Consider the following 18,189-nt stretch of genomic DNA (forward strand, 5'->3'; position numbering starts at 1 on the left):
GTGAATTGGAATGAGCTTCACGAAAGCTTCTTGTAACTTGATTAAAAGCAATCATACTTCGGATACTTCCCTTAATATGCCCCTTCCACTAATGTATTTTTATGTTCGAATGGGCATTCAGCAGAATAGTAATTGCCCACTATCATAATGTGGTCTTCAATCATTTAGAAAATTCGATGAACAAATTTGTTTTATGATAATGCTTAGAAATAATAAAAGCAAGAATAACTCAATAATCAAAGCAGCAGTTATCTTTTACTTCAAATTTGTATACTATTTTGAAACATAGTTAGTTCTTGATGCAAGCCGGTTTACTAGATGTAATGTTACAAATTTACAATATTCATTATTTGGTCCTTTATCAATGACTCATTGCTTGATATTTATGTAAGGCTTCCATTTATGTAAAACTTAGGTGTATTCTTCTTATGGAGCTGAAATGATTCTGCGTGTTACAGTCGACAATACAAAACGACATTGATAAACTCTATGCAACGTTAATAAGTGGCATAATCACATGGAAAGATTCTTAATATCATCTAGAATTAATTGAATTAGACCAGTGATTGGACCGGAGAATTTTAGCACATTATATTCACGACATAATCAGTACGCAAAATATCGCTCTGTCTCCTCATTAGAAGATTTTGATCATATAGAGACTTCTAAAATTTAACTGTTGTTGAAAGATAGATGATCTTCTAATTTGGTGCAGCTGGTCAAAATATGTGTCACCATTTCATATTGTTTACAATGTAAGAACATTAAATTCTAGGAAAATGTGGCAATCAACTAGGTAGTGTATCATCATTTTAAAAATATGACAGCTGCATTCACTTAAGAAGTCATCGAATACTTATATTGGCATAATTCTCAAATTTTCAATTTGTAAACCCCAATTTTTCCATCTTAATTTATTTTGAATATTTTTAAATAATTTTGAATTTTAAAAAATCTCTAATAAATATTTTTTAGTCAAATCTTTTCAAAATAATCAAATATACACAAAAAATATTTAGGTATTATTTCATTAAGTGCAAATAAGTTTACTTTTGCTTTCATTCAAATTTTCATTTCAGTCATTAGTATGGTATCTTTTTCAAGAAAATTAATGTTTTTTTTAGAGTTTTCTGTTAGGAGTGATGCATAATTATTATAAGAGTTCGAGGTACAAATTTCTATTTTCATATTTAATTAATATAGTATTCAACAATAATAATATCAACTGTCAATTAATATTTTCAAGGCATATCATTTAAGATAATGGAAAAATCTGTATAAATTGCGTGATTAATATTTAAAAAGCGTTTAAATTAAAACGTTTTTGTAGCAATATAAAAATGGAAAAATTTGTTTATTTCCTAAAACATTCCTTCATATTGGAACATATATAGTTTAAATGAAACTTTAAATCACTTTTTAAGATTCTTAAACTTAATTTTTTTTATTGCCAGAACGAGAATTAAAAAGGAGCGATTAATTCATTAAAATATTTTTAAGATTTAATTTTCCAAAAAAAGCAATTTGTTAAAGTTTATCAAATTTTAGTGAACGCATTCTTATCCATACTAATAATATATATCCATACTATAGCATTATGAGTTATTGCTATATGGGGTAAAAAGTGTTTGCATTAACATGCATATCCAGATGACCTCTTATATAAAAATATTTCACAATTATGTTAATAAAGCTATATAAATAAAAACTGTTTCATACACTTTAAAGAAAATATTTTAACAGCAATGTGTTTTTAAACAACCTTACCGGACGAAAAATAATTTCTGAATAACCAGCAGAATACGGATGCTTTTTAATCTGAAATATCTATAAATGACTAATCTAAATGAAACCAAACTCCTCTTTCCCTTTTTCCCTATTATTCCCTGTTAAGTTCACAATGAATTTGAATAACTGGATGACTGAATATAATAATGCAAAGTTTGAAACCTATGCAAGATAGACTCCATTATGTGAGTCTTATAAATGAAGCTCTCATCAAACAGGTATGTCCCGTTATAAGTCAACCAGTCATGGCGCCATGATTCTGCTATTAAAAAGGAGTCGATAAACTATACTAAATTATAAGCTGTTTCTTATACTAGTACTCAGTATTAATTCCTGGTAAGTCTTAAACTACAATTATTACAAAATGCTTGTAATATACGGGCTAACGTGATCCTGAATGAGTGAATAACCAAAATTTATTTACTCGGGGAAACTTTTGATCCCCTTATTTGAGATTACGAAATCTTAATCTTTAGCATAATTTTGCTTTATAACCATTCGGAGTTTTTTCCACGATAGTTGTTGCGATAACAGAAGACAGGAAACTATGTTTTGAGACCAGAAGGCTATAAACGGTTATGATGCTCTCCCCCCACCCTTACTCTGCCACTAGAGTGAAGATAATTCGACTCCACAATATTTGTATCTCACCAGAGAATCGAGAACTTGCTTGCTTATTCAGTAGCTTCTCATACACCTATGTGCGGTACTCGTTTGTGTGGAACTTAAACCGTAATTTTTTTTCAGATATGTTATGTTCTGTCACTATCAATTGAAATTGACTCAGCAAGCCATAAGCAACTGCATCATCAGAAAATTATACAATATGCATTTATAAGCGATGGAAGGCTATAGGAATGACATTAAAATTTAAATGTATTTTTATTGATAAAGTTTCCATTCAACATGCAAATTATTTTTTGAATACGTAAAGACCGTATGTGAGACCGGATTATTTAAACCAATGCAGTGATAGACTGCGAAGATTTTAAATACCATCAAAGGGTTAAGTGGCTTGTTAGTAAGATTTTGTCCTTAAGCAAAACACTTCAGGTTCGCTAAGAATCCGTCGTCCTTCTAAAGCCGCGTTCCTACGACTTGTTCGCCTGCAGACGAGGCACGCTTTTCTGCTTTCACTCTCTCTTGCGGTTTTCTAGGATGCTTTGATGTTTGTCTAGTTTACCGACAAATTGTCGGTAAGCTGGACAGACATTAAAGCATGCTGGAAAACCCCAAGAGAGGGAAAACAGTTGAAATCGTGTCTCATCTTCTTAAAGCCGCGTTCCGACAACCTGTGACCTTACGGATTTGGTCATAAATCTGCAGACCCATCATCGTTGGACCACCCCCACCTGTGGACATCGGTCCGAAGCTTCCCGCAAACTGTCGGTAAAATGAATAATCAATGAATCCCAGAAAACCACAAAAGATGGGAAAGGGGGGAAATGTGCCAGCTTCATGACAACCACATCTCGTCTGAATGGGGCTTAAGGATTCGCCTTAAAACTTGGTGTGCATTCAATCTCAAACCCTAAACCAAACATCCACTCGTTGTTTTGGTGCAGAAATTTGGAGAAGGAGCGCCACTTCGTCATCTGAAGGGTGCTTAAAATAAAGAAGTTTTTCCTTATAAAGGCGTTAATGCTGCTTCCAAATGGGATGTAAATATAATTAAGCTGAGCTATATTAACTAAAGATGTAACTGTTTATAATAACCATACATATTTATTCGCTTCAATAGTCAATTTTTTCAGCGTATTATATTAGGTAGTTAATAACTAATATTTCGAGTAACCAACCCTATTTATAACCTTCTTCCTTGCATTATTTCATCCTATTTCACATCAAACTCTAACTTCTTCTGACATCCGGTAGATAATGTCAAGTTTTATTAGTTTGCAGAGCTTTCAATGAATGGCATCAGTTATGTGTAATCAATGACATTGATAAATAAGATGCTTTTATTGATCATTTCATAGATTATACTATAAATAGATATATAAAGTCATGAGATGTTATTTAATGGTTTATTTTCTTCAGTACCACGAAGAAAATAAACGATATTTCTCTTTCAATATTAGGCGTATTACATCTTCTGACTTTATTAATGTAGTCGTCAAACTTGTGAACATTTTAGAAATTTAATGAATATTATTTCCATATATTTAAACTTAATAAATATTTTCCTATCCATATTTCTTCTTCATACATTTCCTTTTCCGATATTAACCCTTTCTGCCAGATAATCTTTATTCACATCATTCTGTACAAGAATTTAAATTGTTGTTCGATCGAAATTATTAAACATCGAGTGTTGTTTGAAGAAAAGAGCTTTATTTTGCTGCTGCCTTTCAATATTAAAAAGATATAAGGAGCCTATTTACGGAGACAATAATGTAAATAAAAGTAAAACTATTGAATAAAGTTTGATCTTTGAACAAAAAAATGACAAAAACATTTCCTTTTCCAAGATTAATATGATTGTTAATAAAGTCAAGCTATATAAAATGTTTCTGTGTAAATCATAAATTGGAAAAGTTTTAATTTTCCTTTTTATCTCCTTATTGTGACTCAAATTAAATTAAAAACTTGTTGACAATATGGCCTTTCAATTGGAGAGAAGAAAATCTAAAGAACTTAAACGTTTCAGAAAAATTTTATCAATGCATTCTTATTTGAAGCACGTCAGTCATGTAGCCCCATTTAATTTTGGGATGCATCGTGAATTAAAGGAAAAAGTAAATATGTACCGGCTTATTTCAGATCTAATATTTAACTAAAACAAGTAGTTAAATGCGCCTATAATTATCCTATGATTTGTAAAATCAGATCTTTAGTTGCACAGGCAATTATCCTTTTTTATATATAACATCATTCCCCATTGCTGATAATCGAAGCTGTAGTATTAGCATCATTCGCTGAAGCAACTAAATAAACGATACGTTTGATATTTGACAAACTAAGAGGATGGGAAGGGATATATCTTAATGGTAACAGATTTTAATTAACCATCACAGGTAATTCTACACAAATAGTTTTAGAGTAGTCAAATATAATATTTGTAATTATTTATAACAAATTTCAAATAAAATTACAAAATAAGCTGTCTTAATGAAATTGAATAAATATCCCATTTCAGAGATACATGGATATTTGCAGACAAATGTGCGCCCTTTGTATCTGATCACGTCTCAAACGTCTCCATGCGATCAGATACAAAAGATGGCATTTGAGACATGTTTCATTTCGCCAGATTTCTATATAATGCCAGCAGCAGAACATTTGATAGGTTATGATGTACCATCATATACCAAGTCAGGTTACTATCAAACGGACTAATGGGATCCTAAAGCAATTAATGAGATAAAATTAATGAAATTATATTATTGCTATTTAACTCGCTTTGTTATTTTATATTGTTAAAGTCTGGTGTTGCATACCCGAGTACAAATCATAATATATTTCTTGTACCACCAATTTTTTTTGGTTTGTTGTTTATTGTGTTTATACATATAAATCCTATTAATTTTAAATTCTACTTGAATGAATTAATCATGTTCTCAGCTATCAAAACTATCAATGTCTTATAAAAAATTCGTCATAATCTATTAAGCAGAATAAATCCTCATTAAAAATTTTCAAAAATTCTCATTCTTGAAATAGATGCACTTATCTCTTAGCCTTGCTTTATCAACCATAAATCTAATAAAACGCATCGGTTCTCGCAATTATGTCGTATACTTCTCTACATTCCTCCTCTTCGACTATCTTTCTCATAAATGAGCAGAAGTAGGGGCAGTCGAGGACAGGGCAAAGACAGTTAACCTCGTTTACGAACTGCAGCACTCCGTGACAAGCGCTTCCGACAGCGCACGGAAAACTGATGTATCGATATTCTTTTCATTTTTCTGCTTCGACTCATCATCTCTTGGCTCTGTCCTCCCGAAAAGAAATGTTCACCTTTCTTCAACAAAATGATTCATTTATATCATACACGCAATTAGCAAATTTTGGTCAGTGAATTTTAGGTTTAATATTAGTTGAAATTCCTGGGAAGTTTCGAGCGTAATTTCCATCTATTAAAGGTTTTAGTTTAGTTTTAATAACGTTCCATTTTAAAGCAACACTAGGGATATTTGGGGACGGACCTCGTAACTTTGAATCACGATCATATGACAAGGATGGCATCTGAGCTCCCCCGCTCCAAACTTCTACACCACACCAGCTTGAGGACGATTAGTCCCGACGGATTTAAACGTGCACTAAACAGACTTACAAGACGGTTCTTCGACGGAATCGGATCTCGAGTCTGAAACCCTCCTGTTCCGAAGTCGAGACCTGACCACCAGGCCATCTCGGCCCTCCAGTTATTAAAGGAAACATTTCTATAATAAAATTTAATGTGTGTTTCTTGACATTCAATAGACAGACCCTAAGACCAGGACGTGTGAAATTGCTTCAAATAGAATTTAAACAGTTTGAGTGTACACCTCGGGGCTATTTCTTTAATTGCTTTCTAAGAGAATTTTTTTTTATCACTTCGAGGTATTTACTTCTGTAACAATAACTTAGAATTTTAATTAATCAATGTGAAATTTTATAAAGCAAAAAGGTATTAGTCTTGGTCTGTACTTGAAAGATAAATTATTTGTATGCCTATTTTATAACTCTAATATTATACTCTAAGCTTCGCTTATTTGTTGTTGTATCTCTAGATATAGAACCAAATGCATGTTCTCGAATAAGATTTTATTTAAATTTTCCCGACAATTTCAAATGATTTTAGAAGAAAATAGAGAAATAATTCATTCTTATTGCGAGAACACTTTAAAAATTAGAAATGGAAATCGTTTATGCATTTTTAAATGGAACAGATAGCATTTAAGATTTACGATAGAATAACTTCAGCTTGGTCAGCATGGAAAAGATATCCTTTAACAAAATTATTAAAAAATACCGAATATGAATGGGAGCTCATATTTTAAAGTTGTATTGTTTTATTTATTTTTGTTTAAATTTTTGTTATTAGAATTATTTTGAATGTTTACTATGAACTATTGAATTCCTAAATAAGAAAGAAGAAACTTCTGAGTTTTCTGAAATCTCTGAGAATTCTGAATTTCTGTCTCTAATATTAAAATATCTATTAAATAAAACAAGAAGAAAATCTAAAATGTTCTTCTTGTTAGCGAAAATAAATTGAATTTGAATAAATTGAAGAAGAATTTCTAAGAAATCACGAACATCTGATGTAAATCTCCTGTTCTGTGCAAAGATAAAAATTGCTTGAGAGAATGAAGTCGCATGCCTTAATTACGAGTTGCTGACCCTTGCTCTAGATTGTTTCTTTGCTGTGATTTATGATTTTTTAGTCCTGGGGCAGGAAAATGCAGTATATTGAACAAATTTCGCTCTTCCAAAACTTCTATAGGAAGGTTAATTAAAACCGAACAGAAAACACGATCGATAACTCAACTCTTTAGCTGTAAGCATAAATAATTAAAAAATTCAAATAAGTTTGATATAATCAATTTATGCCATTAAATTCTATCTGTTTGTTTATTTAGATGCTGCTGCTTCGTTATTCAAAAATTACTGCATGCAAGCAATAAAAATGCATGATCCTCTTCAATTTTGTAAAGAAATAGATATCCGTGACTCGTAACAGACAGCTTTGAAACATTTAGCACACATCCCTTTACTAGATACGACCTGAAAGTGAAATTGAAAGCAGAAAATAAATGCATTTATCTGCAAAATATCTCCTATTAAACAGTGAAAGTCAGTGACCTAAAATTTTTACGTTGGATTGTAGGAGGCATTTCTAAGGAAACAATTTTCTACTTCGAACTTTTAAAGTTAAATTATTCTTAAGATATTTAATATTTAATTAAAAATAAATTTTACACCATTACCAAATTTAAAACATCGTATTTTTATGACTGCATTTTAATAGTCAAGCGAATTTTACCTAAATTACTGGAAGTTTTTAAACTTTTTTTTTAAATTTTCAACATTGTATTGCTTGTTGTCCTGAAATTTAAACTGCTTCATTGTTTCATACAGTATTTAATCATGTGATCTTCAGTTTTTGAAGTCTAAAGAAAACAGATTTTATTTAAAATCTGTGTGGTTCATAAAACGAACAAAAGCGAAGTTAAATATAACGAAATTTTGAAGAGAAATCAACCGTGAATGTGTATTTTTAATAGAGCTATGATATTGTGAGACTGTCTTCATCAGAAAGATTCGTGTACAGGATAAACAAAACTTATGTATTTAAGTCAACACGGCTTTAAGTCACTGGCTGCGTAATTCTTTTCAATCACTTTTCAGATGCGTTGTTTGTAAATAAGTTCAAATACTTTTCAAACAAAGTGAACTGATTCTATATGCTACACGATAATAATACAATATAATAAAAATCTGTGATCGTAAAAATAAACACTCTAAACTGCGAAAAACGCGAGATGGAACAGAAATGGACTTATTGCCAATCCGTGGAGATTGCGAGATACACAGCTGGAGGGTTAACGTCTAAAAGGTTAGCGGAATCATGAACATGGAGTTGTAAAAAATGATTTTTCTGAAATTAAATATAGCCAATACTCACAGGATACCAGCTGGTCGCCAGAGGCGACTAATTGTCTATAAAATTACTGATCAATAAATAATTGCATGCGCTTTCATTGTATTCCATAATAAAGATTACTGTCGATAAAACTCCAATTTAAATGAACAACTTAAATATCTATTTTCATGAAGATGTATCTCAAAATTCCTTTTCTGCATTTCATTCTGGTCTTCTTGCACTGATATCTCATTTCGTTTCTTTGTAGTTCCCCTGAGCTTGGAAGTTGGATCGAACGTGACCTCCGCTGCCCTCCACAGTGCGGTGACGCTATCATGTGTGGCCATGTCGTACCCGAGGGCGACCGTCACGTGGTCGCGGGACGTCCCGTGGCCCCAGGGCAGCGTCCTCATTAAGACAGATGCTCTCAGCCATGTGCGGGTGCTGTCCACGGTCACAATCAGCGCCCTTCGTAGGCAGGATAACGGCACTTACTACTGCGCCGCTCGCAACGATCAAGACATGCTGATGGCACAGCAGGATGTCGTAGTTTTAGGTGAGTTTTCTCAATCTGTCATTTTTAGCTTTGACAGCAGCAATTCTCAAAAAATACTGTTCCCAAACTATTGGATCACAAAAAATATATATATAAACTCAGAAGTACAACACTTTAGAAGCACAATGTGCATAGTCATTAAATACTGTCCCGTTCCGCGGTGTGATTCTCTGCACAAATCTGTAAGGCGCTACGAAATGTGAAACAGAGTTTATGTGCAGCGAAGGAGAACCGGATTTTCCTTTAACCATCAAATGTTTTTAAGAATAACATACCCTCAATGGTGTAATCGGCATGATGGATCTGTGGTTCAATCTCCATGCTTCTCGGACCTCAATTCACTGGATTTCTTTTGTATAGAAGCAATCATGATGTGAGAAACAGCCACGGATTCATTCGAAAATCTCGTCGTGCAATTGTTTTTATTTTTTTACATCAGCCAAAATCATGCTATAGCATGGTCTTTAAAACGTTTAGGCAATCTTCCATTTAACCATGGGAGCTATATAGTGGAGTTTACAAATATTACTTTCAACAAGTAACTGCTATATTTCTTTAGTATGAATCGCTTAGATCAATTTATTACTTTTATTCGTTTATTCCTGGAGGATTGTTTTTTTTTTTTTGCACTCTTTTTTTTTTTTTTTTTTTCTGTTGCAAATTAATGTACACAAATGCCTGATTTCTATCAATATCATCCTGATACAAATACTCGTATTTTAGACGATTGTGGTTGAATAAAGCAGAAATTTTCAATTTCCAAATTTTGCCTCAAAGCAAAAGGCAAAGAGTATATTATGCAATAAATGATTTTAAATATATTTGGAAACTCATTATCAAAATTTTAATACAGTTTATCTATCTAACAGATTAGCACTTAAGGCTCCTCAAACATACTTTCAATTGATTAGGTTTACATTAGTGCCCTCAGTTAGTTTATGGTCAGTTCCAAACCAATACTTGAATGATTTAGAATTATCAGGTAATCCTATGATCATCAGACATATGGGACTATAAATATAATGGTGTTCCGTTTGAGGAAACACTGAGATAAGTTACTTGTCTCTGAATATTGTACCGATGAATATTATATTTTTTTCAAGTATCTCCAGTATTTTTATGCCATGAATGAAAATGATGAAAAACGTTATTTTGTTCGGAAATTGATCAATTTGCATTATTTTATGAAAGTAGAAAGTTGATATTTTGGTCGATTCTTAAATATTCAATATCGATAGGCGATTATTTTTTCTTAGAACTCGATGCGCTAAGATACCATTTAAATCTTTTCCGGTTTTTAGCGATATGAAATTACTTTTTTAGAAAAGTAGTGAAATATGTAATATACCTTAATTGAAAACAAACAACCACCATTTTCGTCTCTTATCTTGCACATTTCATCTACTATTTTTCATATATATTATAAGTATAAAACCTCTACGCATACGGTCTTTTCACTGATTCCTATCTATCCAGACTATTTTCTCTTCCATATTTCCATTGTAATCAATAAGAAATTTTAAAGCACTGTGTCATGAAGATATAGAAAAATTTGATAAAATAATTAAGCTTTTTTTAAATGAAATTTCATTACACAGAATTTCTGTTACTGAAAATTTTGTTGCATAAATTTACAAATTACTATTAAAGAAGTAATTATCAAAATCAACTTTTAACTGAGCTTAATAATACAGGATATAGTTTTCTCTATACTGACAACTTTAATAGTTGCTAACAGCTGTAACACAAATTCTTCTAACATACTCGATAGTTGGCTCCAACTTATGCTGCAGGGATATGGTTGTATTTAATTTTAGATAAATCGTTTAGATAAGGCTTCGTATCCATGATTCCGACTAACTGCTTAACATTAAAGCTGTAGTATTTAACTGCCTTATTTACATTATTTTTACATGAATGTTCCAATGGGGAAGTCCCATAATGACATAGAGATATTAAAAATGTAAATACCCAGTCCATGTGTTTTCTAAATTTTGCGATAATGTAACTTCACTTTTTTATTTGTCTTATTTACGCCACATATAAACAGAATCTCCCTTCTTTAGCTTTCAACAACGGAAGAAAATAATCAGATGATTAAATATTTTATGAAAAATGAAAAGGTTTGAATATCAGAGCAGCAATGTAGTATTAGTTGGAAATCAAGCAAAAAATACTTTTTTAATAACAAAATTTGCACAATTATAAATTGGTATCGTAAAATTATTTTTTTTTTAAATTTTAATGCGATGAAATATTAATTTTATGTAATAATATTTTCTAAAGCTATCGCAGATAATCTCCAAAGTTTTGCTTAGTATTTAATTAATTGAAATTTCAAAATAAATCTTTCAGAAATGCAGATTCAAACTCCCCAAAGTACTATGTGCCAAATTTGATAAATTGGTTGGTTTGGACTACATAGCGCCATATATACACTTTCAAATTTGTTGTTAGTAATGAATAAGAAGGTGATGTGAATGTGTGTTTCCATAATCTTTATGGAATCAACCGATAAAGTGTAAATTAGTTATCTTGATATAGCTCTTAAATAGTGTTGATATTGAAAAGCTGTTTGTCTTGAGATATATGAGAAGGCTCCTATCAAAATTAAAAGTCGTATCAAGTCAAAAACTTTTATGTCATAATAAGACTTCAACGGTCGTCACTGCGATTCAGTATGTTAAACTTAAATATAAACGCCTCGATAATTTTTATTAACATTATTCAGATTTTCAAAACTTTCATAGTTTAGGATGACTTAGTCCGGGAATAATGAACCAAAGAATTCTTTCAATATAATTTTGAAATCATAGAGCTTAAAGGGTCGCCTACATTGCACAAACTACTTGCGAATAGTGCGCGGCTCGTGTGAACAGGGTTTTATGGTATAGCGCAAACTAAATCTTGTCAGGTTTTCAGTGAACACAAAGGCATTCTCCAACCAATAGTTTATATATGGGTTGGATGCAAACCTCGTAAAATGATTGTAAGGTGAAATCTGTAAACAAAAGCGCTGACTTTTAATTTCCTTCATCGGCGCCTGGTGACTGATGGCTGATTTCGGTCGCTCCCACAGTTCGTATAGAGTTCGTCAAGAAAACAATTTGATCGAACGATTCACAAGCGTTTCGTGAGGCAGTCTATTTACAAGTTTTCTTATGATCTTAGCACATTGTCTGCCATGATTTTACGCCTATGATTCGGATTCCTTCTTTGCTATTTCTTAACTATAGCAAAGAAAGGTTTATTTAAATAGATAGTAAGCATGTACTAAAGTCGAGTAATGCTACATTAGCATATTAACACTGAGTTTGAGGTTTTCTTTAACATTATTATCATCTTTTAGCGTAGTTGCATGCAGAAAATATTCTGTGCACAAAGCATTTTGATTTAGCAGAATTTTTAAAAAATGGTTGCATATTTATTTTAAAGTGAACGTTTTATTAACACATCATATAACATTCGTCTTAAATCTTTTCAAGACTGTAAGGGAAGGGAATTTTTAAAAATCAGTCATGAATTTTTTTAATAAATTCTCAGATTTTAAATAGACGGGAGGATGAGGGAGTTGGGAATAAAAATAAAAATAAGGACTCAAATGTTTCTCGATCATAAAAGGTCTCTAAGCGAAGAAAAGATTAAAGAATACTTAGAGCTGATAAAATCATCCTTATTATATTTCGTGAAAGTTAATTAATCAAGTTCCGCTTTATCATACCATGAAAATTAAATACAAAATTATCATCGAGAACTCATTATCCCAAAAGAGTGTTAAAACTAAAGCAATTTCTTTTTTTACCATTCGCTTGAAGCAACCGATGTGCACCTTTTCACAGCCTAAGGAATTTTGAACAAAAGACTGAGAAAATCGTCGCAGCTAATACGATAGTTGTTCCCTGTTTACTTATGCAGATCTGACGTTTGTTAGATCAACGGAATTCTCCAGAGTTCAAAAGATGTTTGATCAATACGGAATATGCATGAGTTATTTCTGCCTGTACAAACGACTGGAGATTTAACACCTCAGCAGCAGATAGAGACGAAATATGTGTACCTTTGCGCTTGACTGCGAAGCTTATTGGAAATCAAAATAGAAAGGCAGAAATCAATCGACTGTGTTGTGATAGTCGTAACCTAATTTTGCTTTTTCTTAAAAAAAAAGAGATCAAATGGAGAATAATAAAGATGATAGTTTTATTATTTGTTTTCTTAGGAAATAAAGACTTGATAAACTCAATATATCATTTCTCCTCTAAGACGTGATAAAAAAACAAATTACAGTTGTTAGAATTTTTAAAATGAAGTGGTTATTGCTACTATCATTCTCTCAGATAAAAATTCAAAGATCAAAGTTATCGTGTCTCAAATGATAATAAAGCAGTGTGTGTGTGTTTATTTATCGACTTGAGCAGTTAAGATAGATAGTTGAACCTACAAGCAACCAAATGTGACAAAAATATGGAGATGTTAATGCAAATCAAAGGCAAATTTTAATCAGATTTAATTTGATTTTTAATTAGCATATTTTACTCTAAAATACTGGTACATTTGTAATACTACAAAAGATAAGATCATTTACTGTGCTTAAATAAAATACAAAATATTTATTCTTTGACCATTTTCGTATTTATTTCTACTAGTTTCTTAATGTGTTCGAAATTATTTTGATTATCAAAATGAAAAATTTTGAAAGAGAAACCAGCATGAAACACCAACTGAATACTGTAATTCCCTTACATGTCATAAGAAAAATATTAAAAAAAAACTTTATAAAGAATATTATCAACAATATATTTGGCATTACGCCAATTTTTTTGATCCGCGAGAAATTGTAGTACCAAATTACATTGGCTTAATGAATAATTCACAATGAAATAAAAGTGAGAAATTTTGGTAGACTGGCTGCAGCATCTACGTTTAAAATCTGCGGAAAAATATAGATTTCAGTTGCCTTGAAAAAGTTAAAAAAGAGTCAAAAATAAATAAACCAGTCAGCAGTCAAACAAAATCACAAAAACAGTTGAAAAGTATAAAGATGAAACTTAGCTGATTCTGACCTCTTTCCTTAATTCTGAACTTAAATTCTGTTTCCCAAAACGAAATGTTTGTATTTTACTTTAAGTAGATTCAAATTGTAACATTTTATTCATCTTTAATTATTTTATTATTATTTGAAAAACAACCCAAAATATCAATTTTTATATCACTTCTTCCCCATTCTTCTTTGCGAAAGTAAGGATTTTATAGCTTGTACTCGCTACAAATTTAAAAAAAAAATACTTCCTGGAAAGGTGTCAGGAAGTCGAAAAACAACATTTTGTATTCTTCTACAAGACAAGCTTTGTGATTGCAAATTAGCAAAAATCATCTACATTCCCTTTGTTACTGAAATGCGTTATTCTTTTTGAAAGACACGACTGCGAACAAAGAATTTCGTTTTCATGTTCAGCATTTCAGTACTTCTCGGAGATATCTTAAATATTTGATTTCTTTTTCCTTCTTTATGAAGTCGAAACTAGAGATGTCGACAAATCAAACTGAACAAAATTATGCATTGTTAGAAGATACCTTTCAAGTCATGACAATTGGATGACGTACTATTAGAAAAATATTTGCATATGATATTTTTTCGGCATTAAATAAATTTAGATTTTTGAAACAAATTTTTAATTTAAATGTGTGGTTAGTCCCTCTAAATTTAAAAACAAACATATATCTGCAAAATTTATAGATAGAAAATTCTCCTCCATTAATGAATGGAGGAGAAGTATTTTATTATATGACATTTTTATTCAATAGGAGCGCATAAAAATTTATTTAAAAAAATATTATTATACTTCATAGTAACCAAATTGATACCGTATAATTACTCACCATATTTAATGAAACTTTATAATTTGAAGTATATATATATATATATAAGCATTATTTTATGTGAAGCAGAATGCAGTTTGAAGATAGTGAAGATACTTTTAATTTCGCGACGTCGTTTTATTTCATTTTGAAGAAGCAGGCATATGTACAAGCGATGAGCACACAGAACGACACAGAAAAGGAATGAGGGAAAAGCTCTTGGACATTTTATCCCTGGTCTTATATAACCTATGATTTTGATAGGGAAAACATTTCTTCATAGTACTAATATATTACGAGATTTCGATAGGGATTTTCGTTACATGCGTGGAGAAGGCAGGGGAAACACAGGGAGATTTTAAAAACGAATTTCCCTCATCAGCGGTATTTTATCTCTTCACGCGCAGTGTGGGAAAGTTAGATTTCAGCAGATTCAACAATTTAACAAAGCTTCTCTTGAAATAATTAAGTAGAGACAGTGGAATTGGATCACGAAATAAGAGAATATTTTAGAATGAAGTTACTATGTGCTAAATTGAGATAAAATCTTGAAAATTTATTAAATTGAAATTAGAGTTAAAATATCATTATATATATATATATATATATATATATATATATATATATATATATTCCATATTTAGGGAAACAAAAGTTTATTCCACTTGTGACATCCTATATATATGAGATGTCAATATATACAAATGTCTTTACCTATAGGAATTTGATTACCTATAATTTATTTGCTAATTTCGCATTTTAAAACTAGGAACTTACTTCTGCTAGTTTTATTGTTTAAATCCTGGAAAATGATCCACAGTAAAAAAATGTACTTTAGGAGGTGTTTGAAACTATTATTCACTTCTATTTTCTTTCAATAGTCTAGCGTTTACTACAGTCAACCTCCCACATAAAAAAAAATACTCGACCAGTTTTCTTTTACTTTTTCCAGCGTTTCACTTCCAGCAAAGAAAATTCTCCATATGGTTCACATTCACCGACCATAAAACAGGACTTTCGACAGCATTAAAATACGGTCCTTTTTTTCTATCTTTACTATTTTTTTTCTTTTAGTTTTTCATTTTTGACAGAAAATATTTCTGCAGCTGCCAAATACGACAAGAAACTCCCCAGACGTTGATAAAAGGTTTGAACAGCTCACAACAGTCTGTCAGGATGAAAAAGAAAGAGACCGAGAAGAAATCTCCGCGAAAAGAAAAAGTAAAAGAAGAGCTGGAAAAATAAAAACATCCACGGAACCCACAGTAGATCAGGGGATGTTTTCTCTAAGAGTAAAAGTAAATGAATCGAAAAGTGGGCCACATTCCAAAGGAAGCAAGTCATAGTAATAATAAAAGCAAAACTAAAGATCTTCCTGCGACCCCAACGAACAGTTAGCTGCCTCAAGGACACATTTCGTTGACAGATGAATCATTAATAATCGTTTGCGTCCCTCCCCTCGCCCCCCATCGATAAAACGGCCACCAAAGAAATGTACGTTCCCATTTATGCCAGAAGACATCTTGAAGAAAATTTCAGATATATGAAAATCTGAGAAAGTATTTTTATACATTGGCAGAATTTAATTAAAATTAAAAATATGAAGGATGCCTTTCAAAAACGTCATTTTTCCCATTTTCTATTTCGTTTGATAAAAGAATTAAATGTGCATAAATTTCGCACAACGGACTCAACTTTTCTTATCAGTATTATTGTTGCTTTTGTTCCAAAAATCGGGATTTCCTTTAGAATGCTCAAATTTAATCACTTTTTATTAAATTATTATTAAAACAAAATATTAATACTCCACTATATGCTCTTATTTATTTTTAGGAATGAGATTTCTGTTTAGTATATTATAATACAATTTATCTAAATGTAGGTTTTATTACTTGTTGGAATCGCGGTGGTCTGCTGGTAAGATCTCGGAAACGCAGGGCTTCAGGTTCGAGACTCGATTTCACCGATGTACTGTCGTGTAAGCTGGTCTGGTGCACGTTAAATCCGTCGGGTCGAAACACTTTCCCTCTGGTGTGGTGTAAAAATTTGGTGAGAACAGTACTAGCTCAGGTGTAGTCCTCATAATCTGACCACAGTTCAAAATTACGAGGTTCATCTCATAATAAACCTAATGTTGCTTTAAAAAAATTGGGATGTTATTATAACTAAACTAAACTAAAATTCCTTATTTGCTTTCAAAAAAATGTTTTCTTTTGTTGTTCCTGCCCACCTATTAAAATTTGCATTCAAAATATAAAAGTGGTTTGTGAAAAAGTATATAAAAGAATTATATAAAATATAATTCAAATATATTTTTCATTTTTTTAATGTAGAAACTTGTAAGAAACCTTTATTTTTTTTAATGTGAACCAATACATCTAAGGTTTATTTTCACGATAAATGGAGACGATTAGACTTTATGAGCGTCAGTATTAGCAAGGAAGAATGTTGAAGTACGCAAAGATAAGTTTCATCGATTGAATGATCAATTAAAAAAAATCAATAAATCACAAAACTGAATTACCTGAATTGAATATCAACTTGGTTACGTTATGTAACTTTTGATTTAATTACAGTATTTCATTACATAGAATAAAATAAATCACAAGTATTTCTGATGGTTCAATTACAGTAAAATTGTTGATATCCGAACGGGCATTATATTATTTCAGATATACAGATATTCGAAAGACACATCTCAGAAATTAAGTAAAAATAAAATCGCAAACATAGATAAAACTTTGATTTATGCAAATTGAATTTAGCAAGCATGATTAGCAAGAATTTCAAAATTATGTAATAAAATTTACAAAAAGGAATCACTTTTTAAATTACTTATGAAAATTAATCAATCTATGCATATACGTATATTTAAGTTATATGTGAACAATACAAAATATATGCATCCAATTTTTAATTACTGAATATAACATTCTTCGATTGTAAATAGGCAAAAAAAAGCCTTAGCCACACTTACTTTATTATTTTCTCAATTTTAACATTTTCTTTTCTTTTCTCGTATCCAAAGTATGGAGAAAGTATTATAATCGTCAAAAATTCGAGATTTTGACAAATGTCCACGTTTCAAACGTGTTTGAGTTCAAAAAAGCATTTTTGGTATGGTAAGTGATTGTCTATCTGTGAAAACGATAATTCACAAATGCTTTGAGCTAAATGAATAATATTTGGTAAATGAATTTAAGGCAAATTTGTACATTTTTATCACATACAAGCCCATTCACTGTAAATCTGTCTGTCTTTCTGAGTGCTAACTACAAAATCAATAATTTTGAGTCGATAACTACAAAATGAAAAGAGCTAAGAAGATAAAGTTAGTATGCAATCTTGGCTTCTAAAATACAGAACCTTATACAGCTTTGGACTAAATATGTCAAATAGTTGACAGTTTGTCTGTACT

The 18,189-nt window shown here is 31.0% G+C and overlaps 1 protein-coding gene across 5 annotated transcripts in view; it reads left to right on the top strand.

Moving 5' to 3' along the window:
• LOC129961870 (tyrosine-protein phosphatase 69D-like) overlaps positions 1–18,189 on the top strand; it is a 666,258-nt gene that overhangs the window by 328,915 nt on the left and 319,154 nt on the right. For all 5 annotated transcript variants that reach the window (XM_056075481.1, XM_056075482.1, XM_056075483.1 and 2 more), the window contains one exon: positions 8,628–8,915. In XM_056075481.1, coding sequence (XP_055931456.1) covers positions 8,628–8,915 — 288 coding nt within the window. The remainder of the gene's footprint in view (positions 1–8,627; positions 8,916–18,189) is intronic.

The sequence above is a fragment of the Argiope bruennichi genome, chromosome 2 (genome assembly GCF_947563725.1).
Source record: "Argiope bruennichi chromosome 2, qqArgBrue1.1, whole genome shotgun sequence".
Classification (NCBI taxonomy): Eukaryota; Metazoa; Arthropoda; class Arachnida; order Araneae; family Araneidae; genus Argiope; species Argiope bruennichi.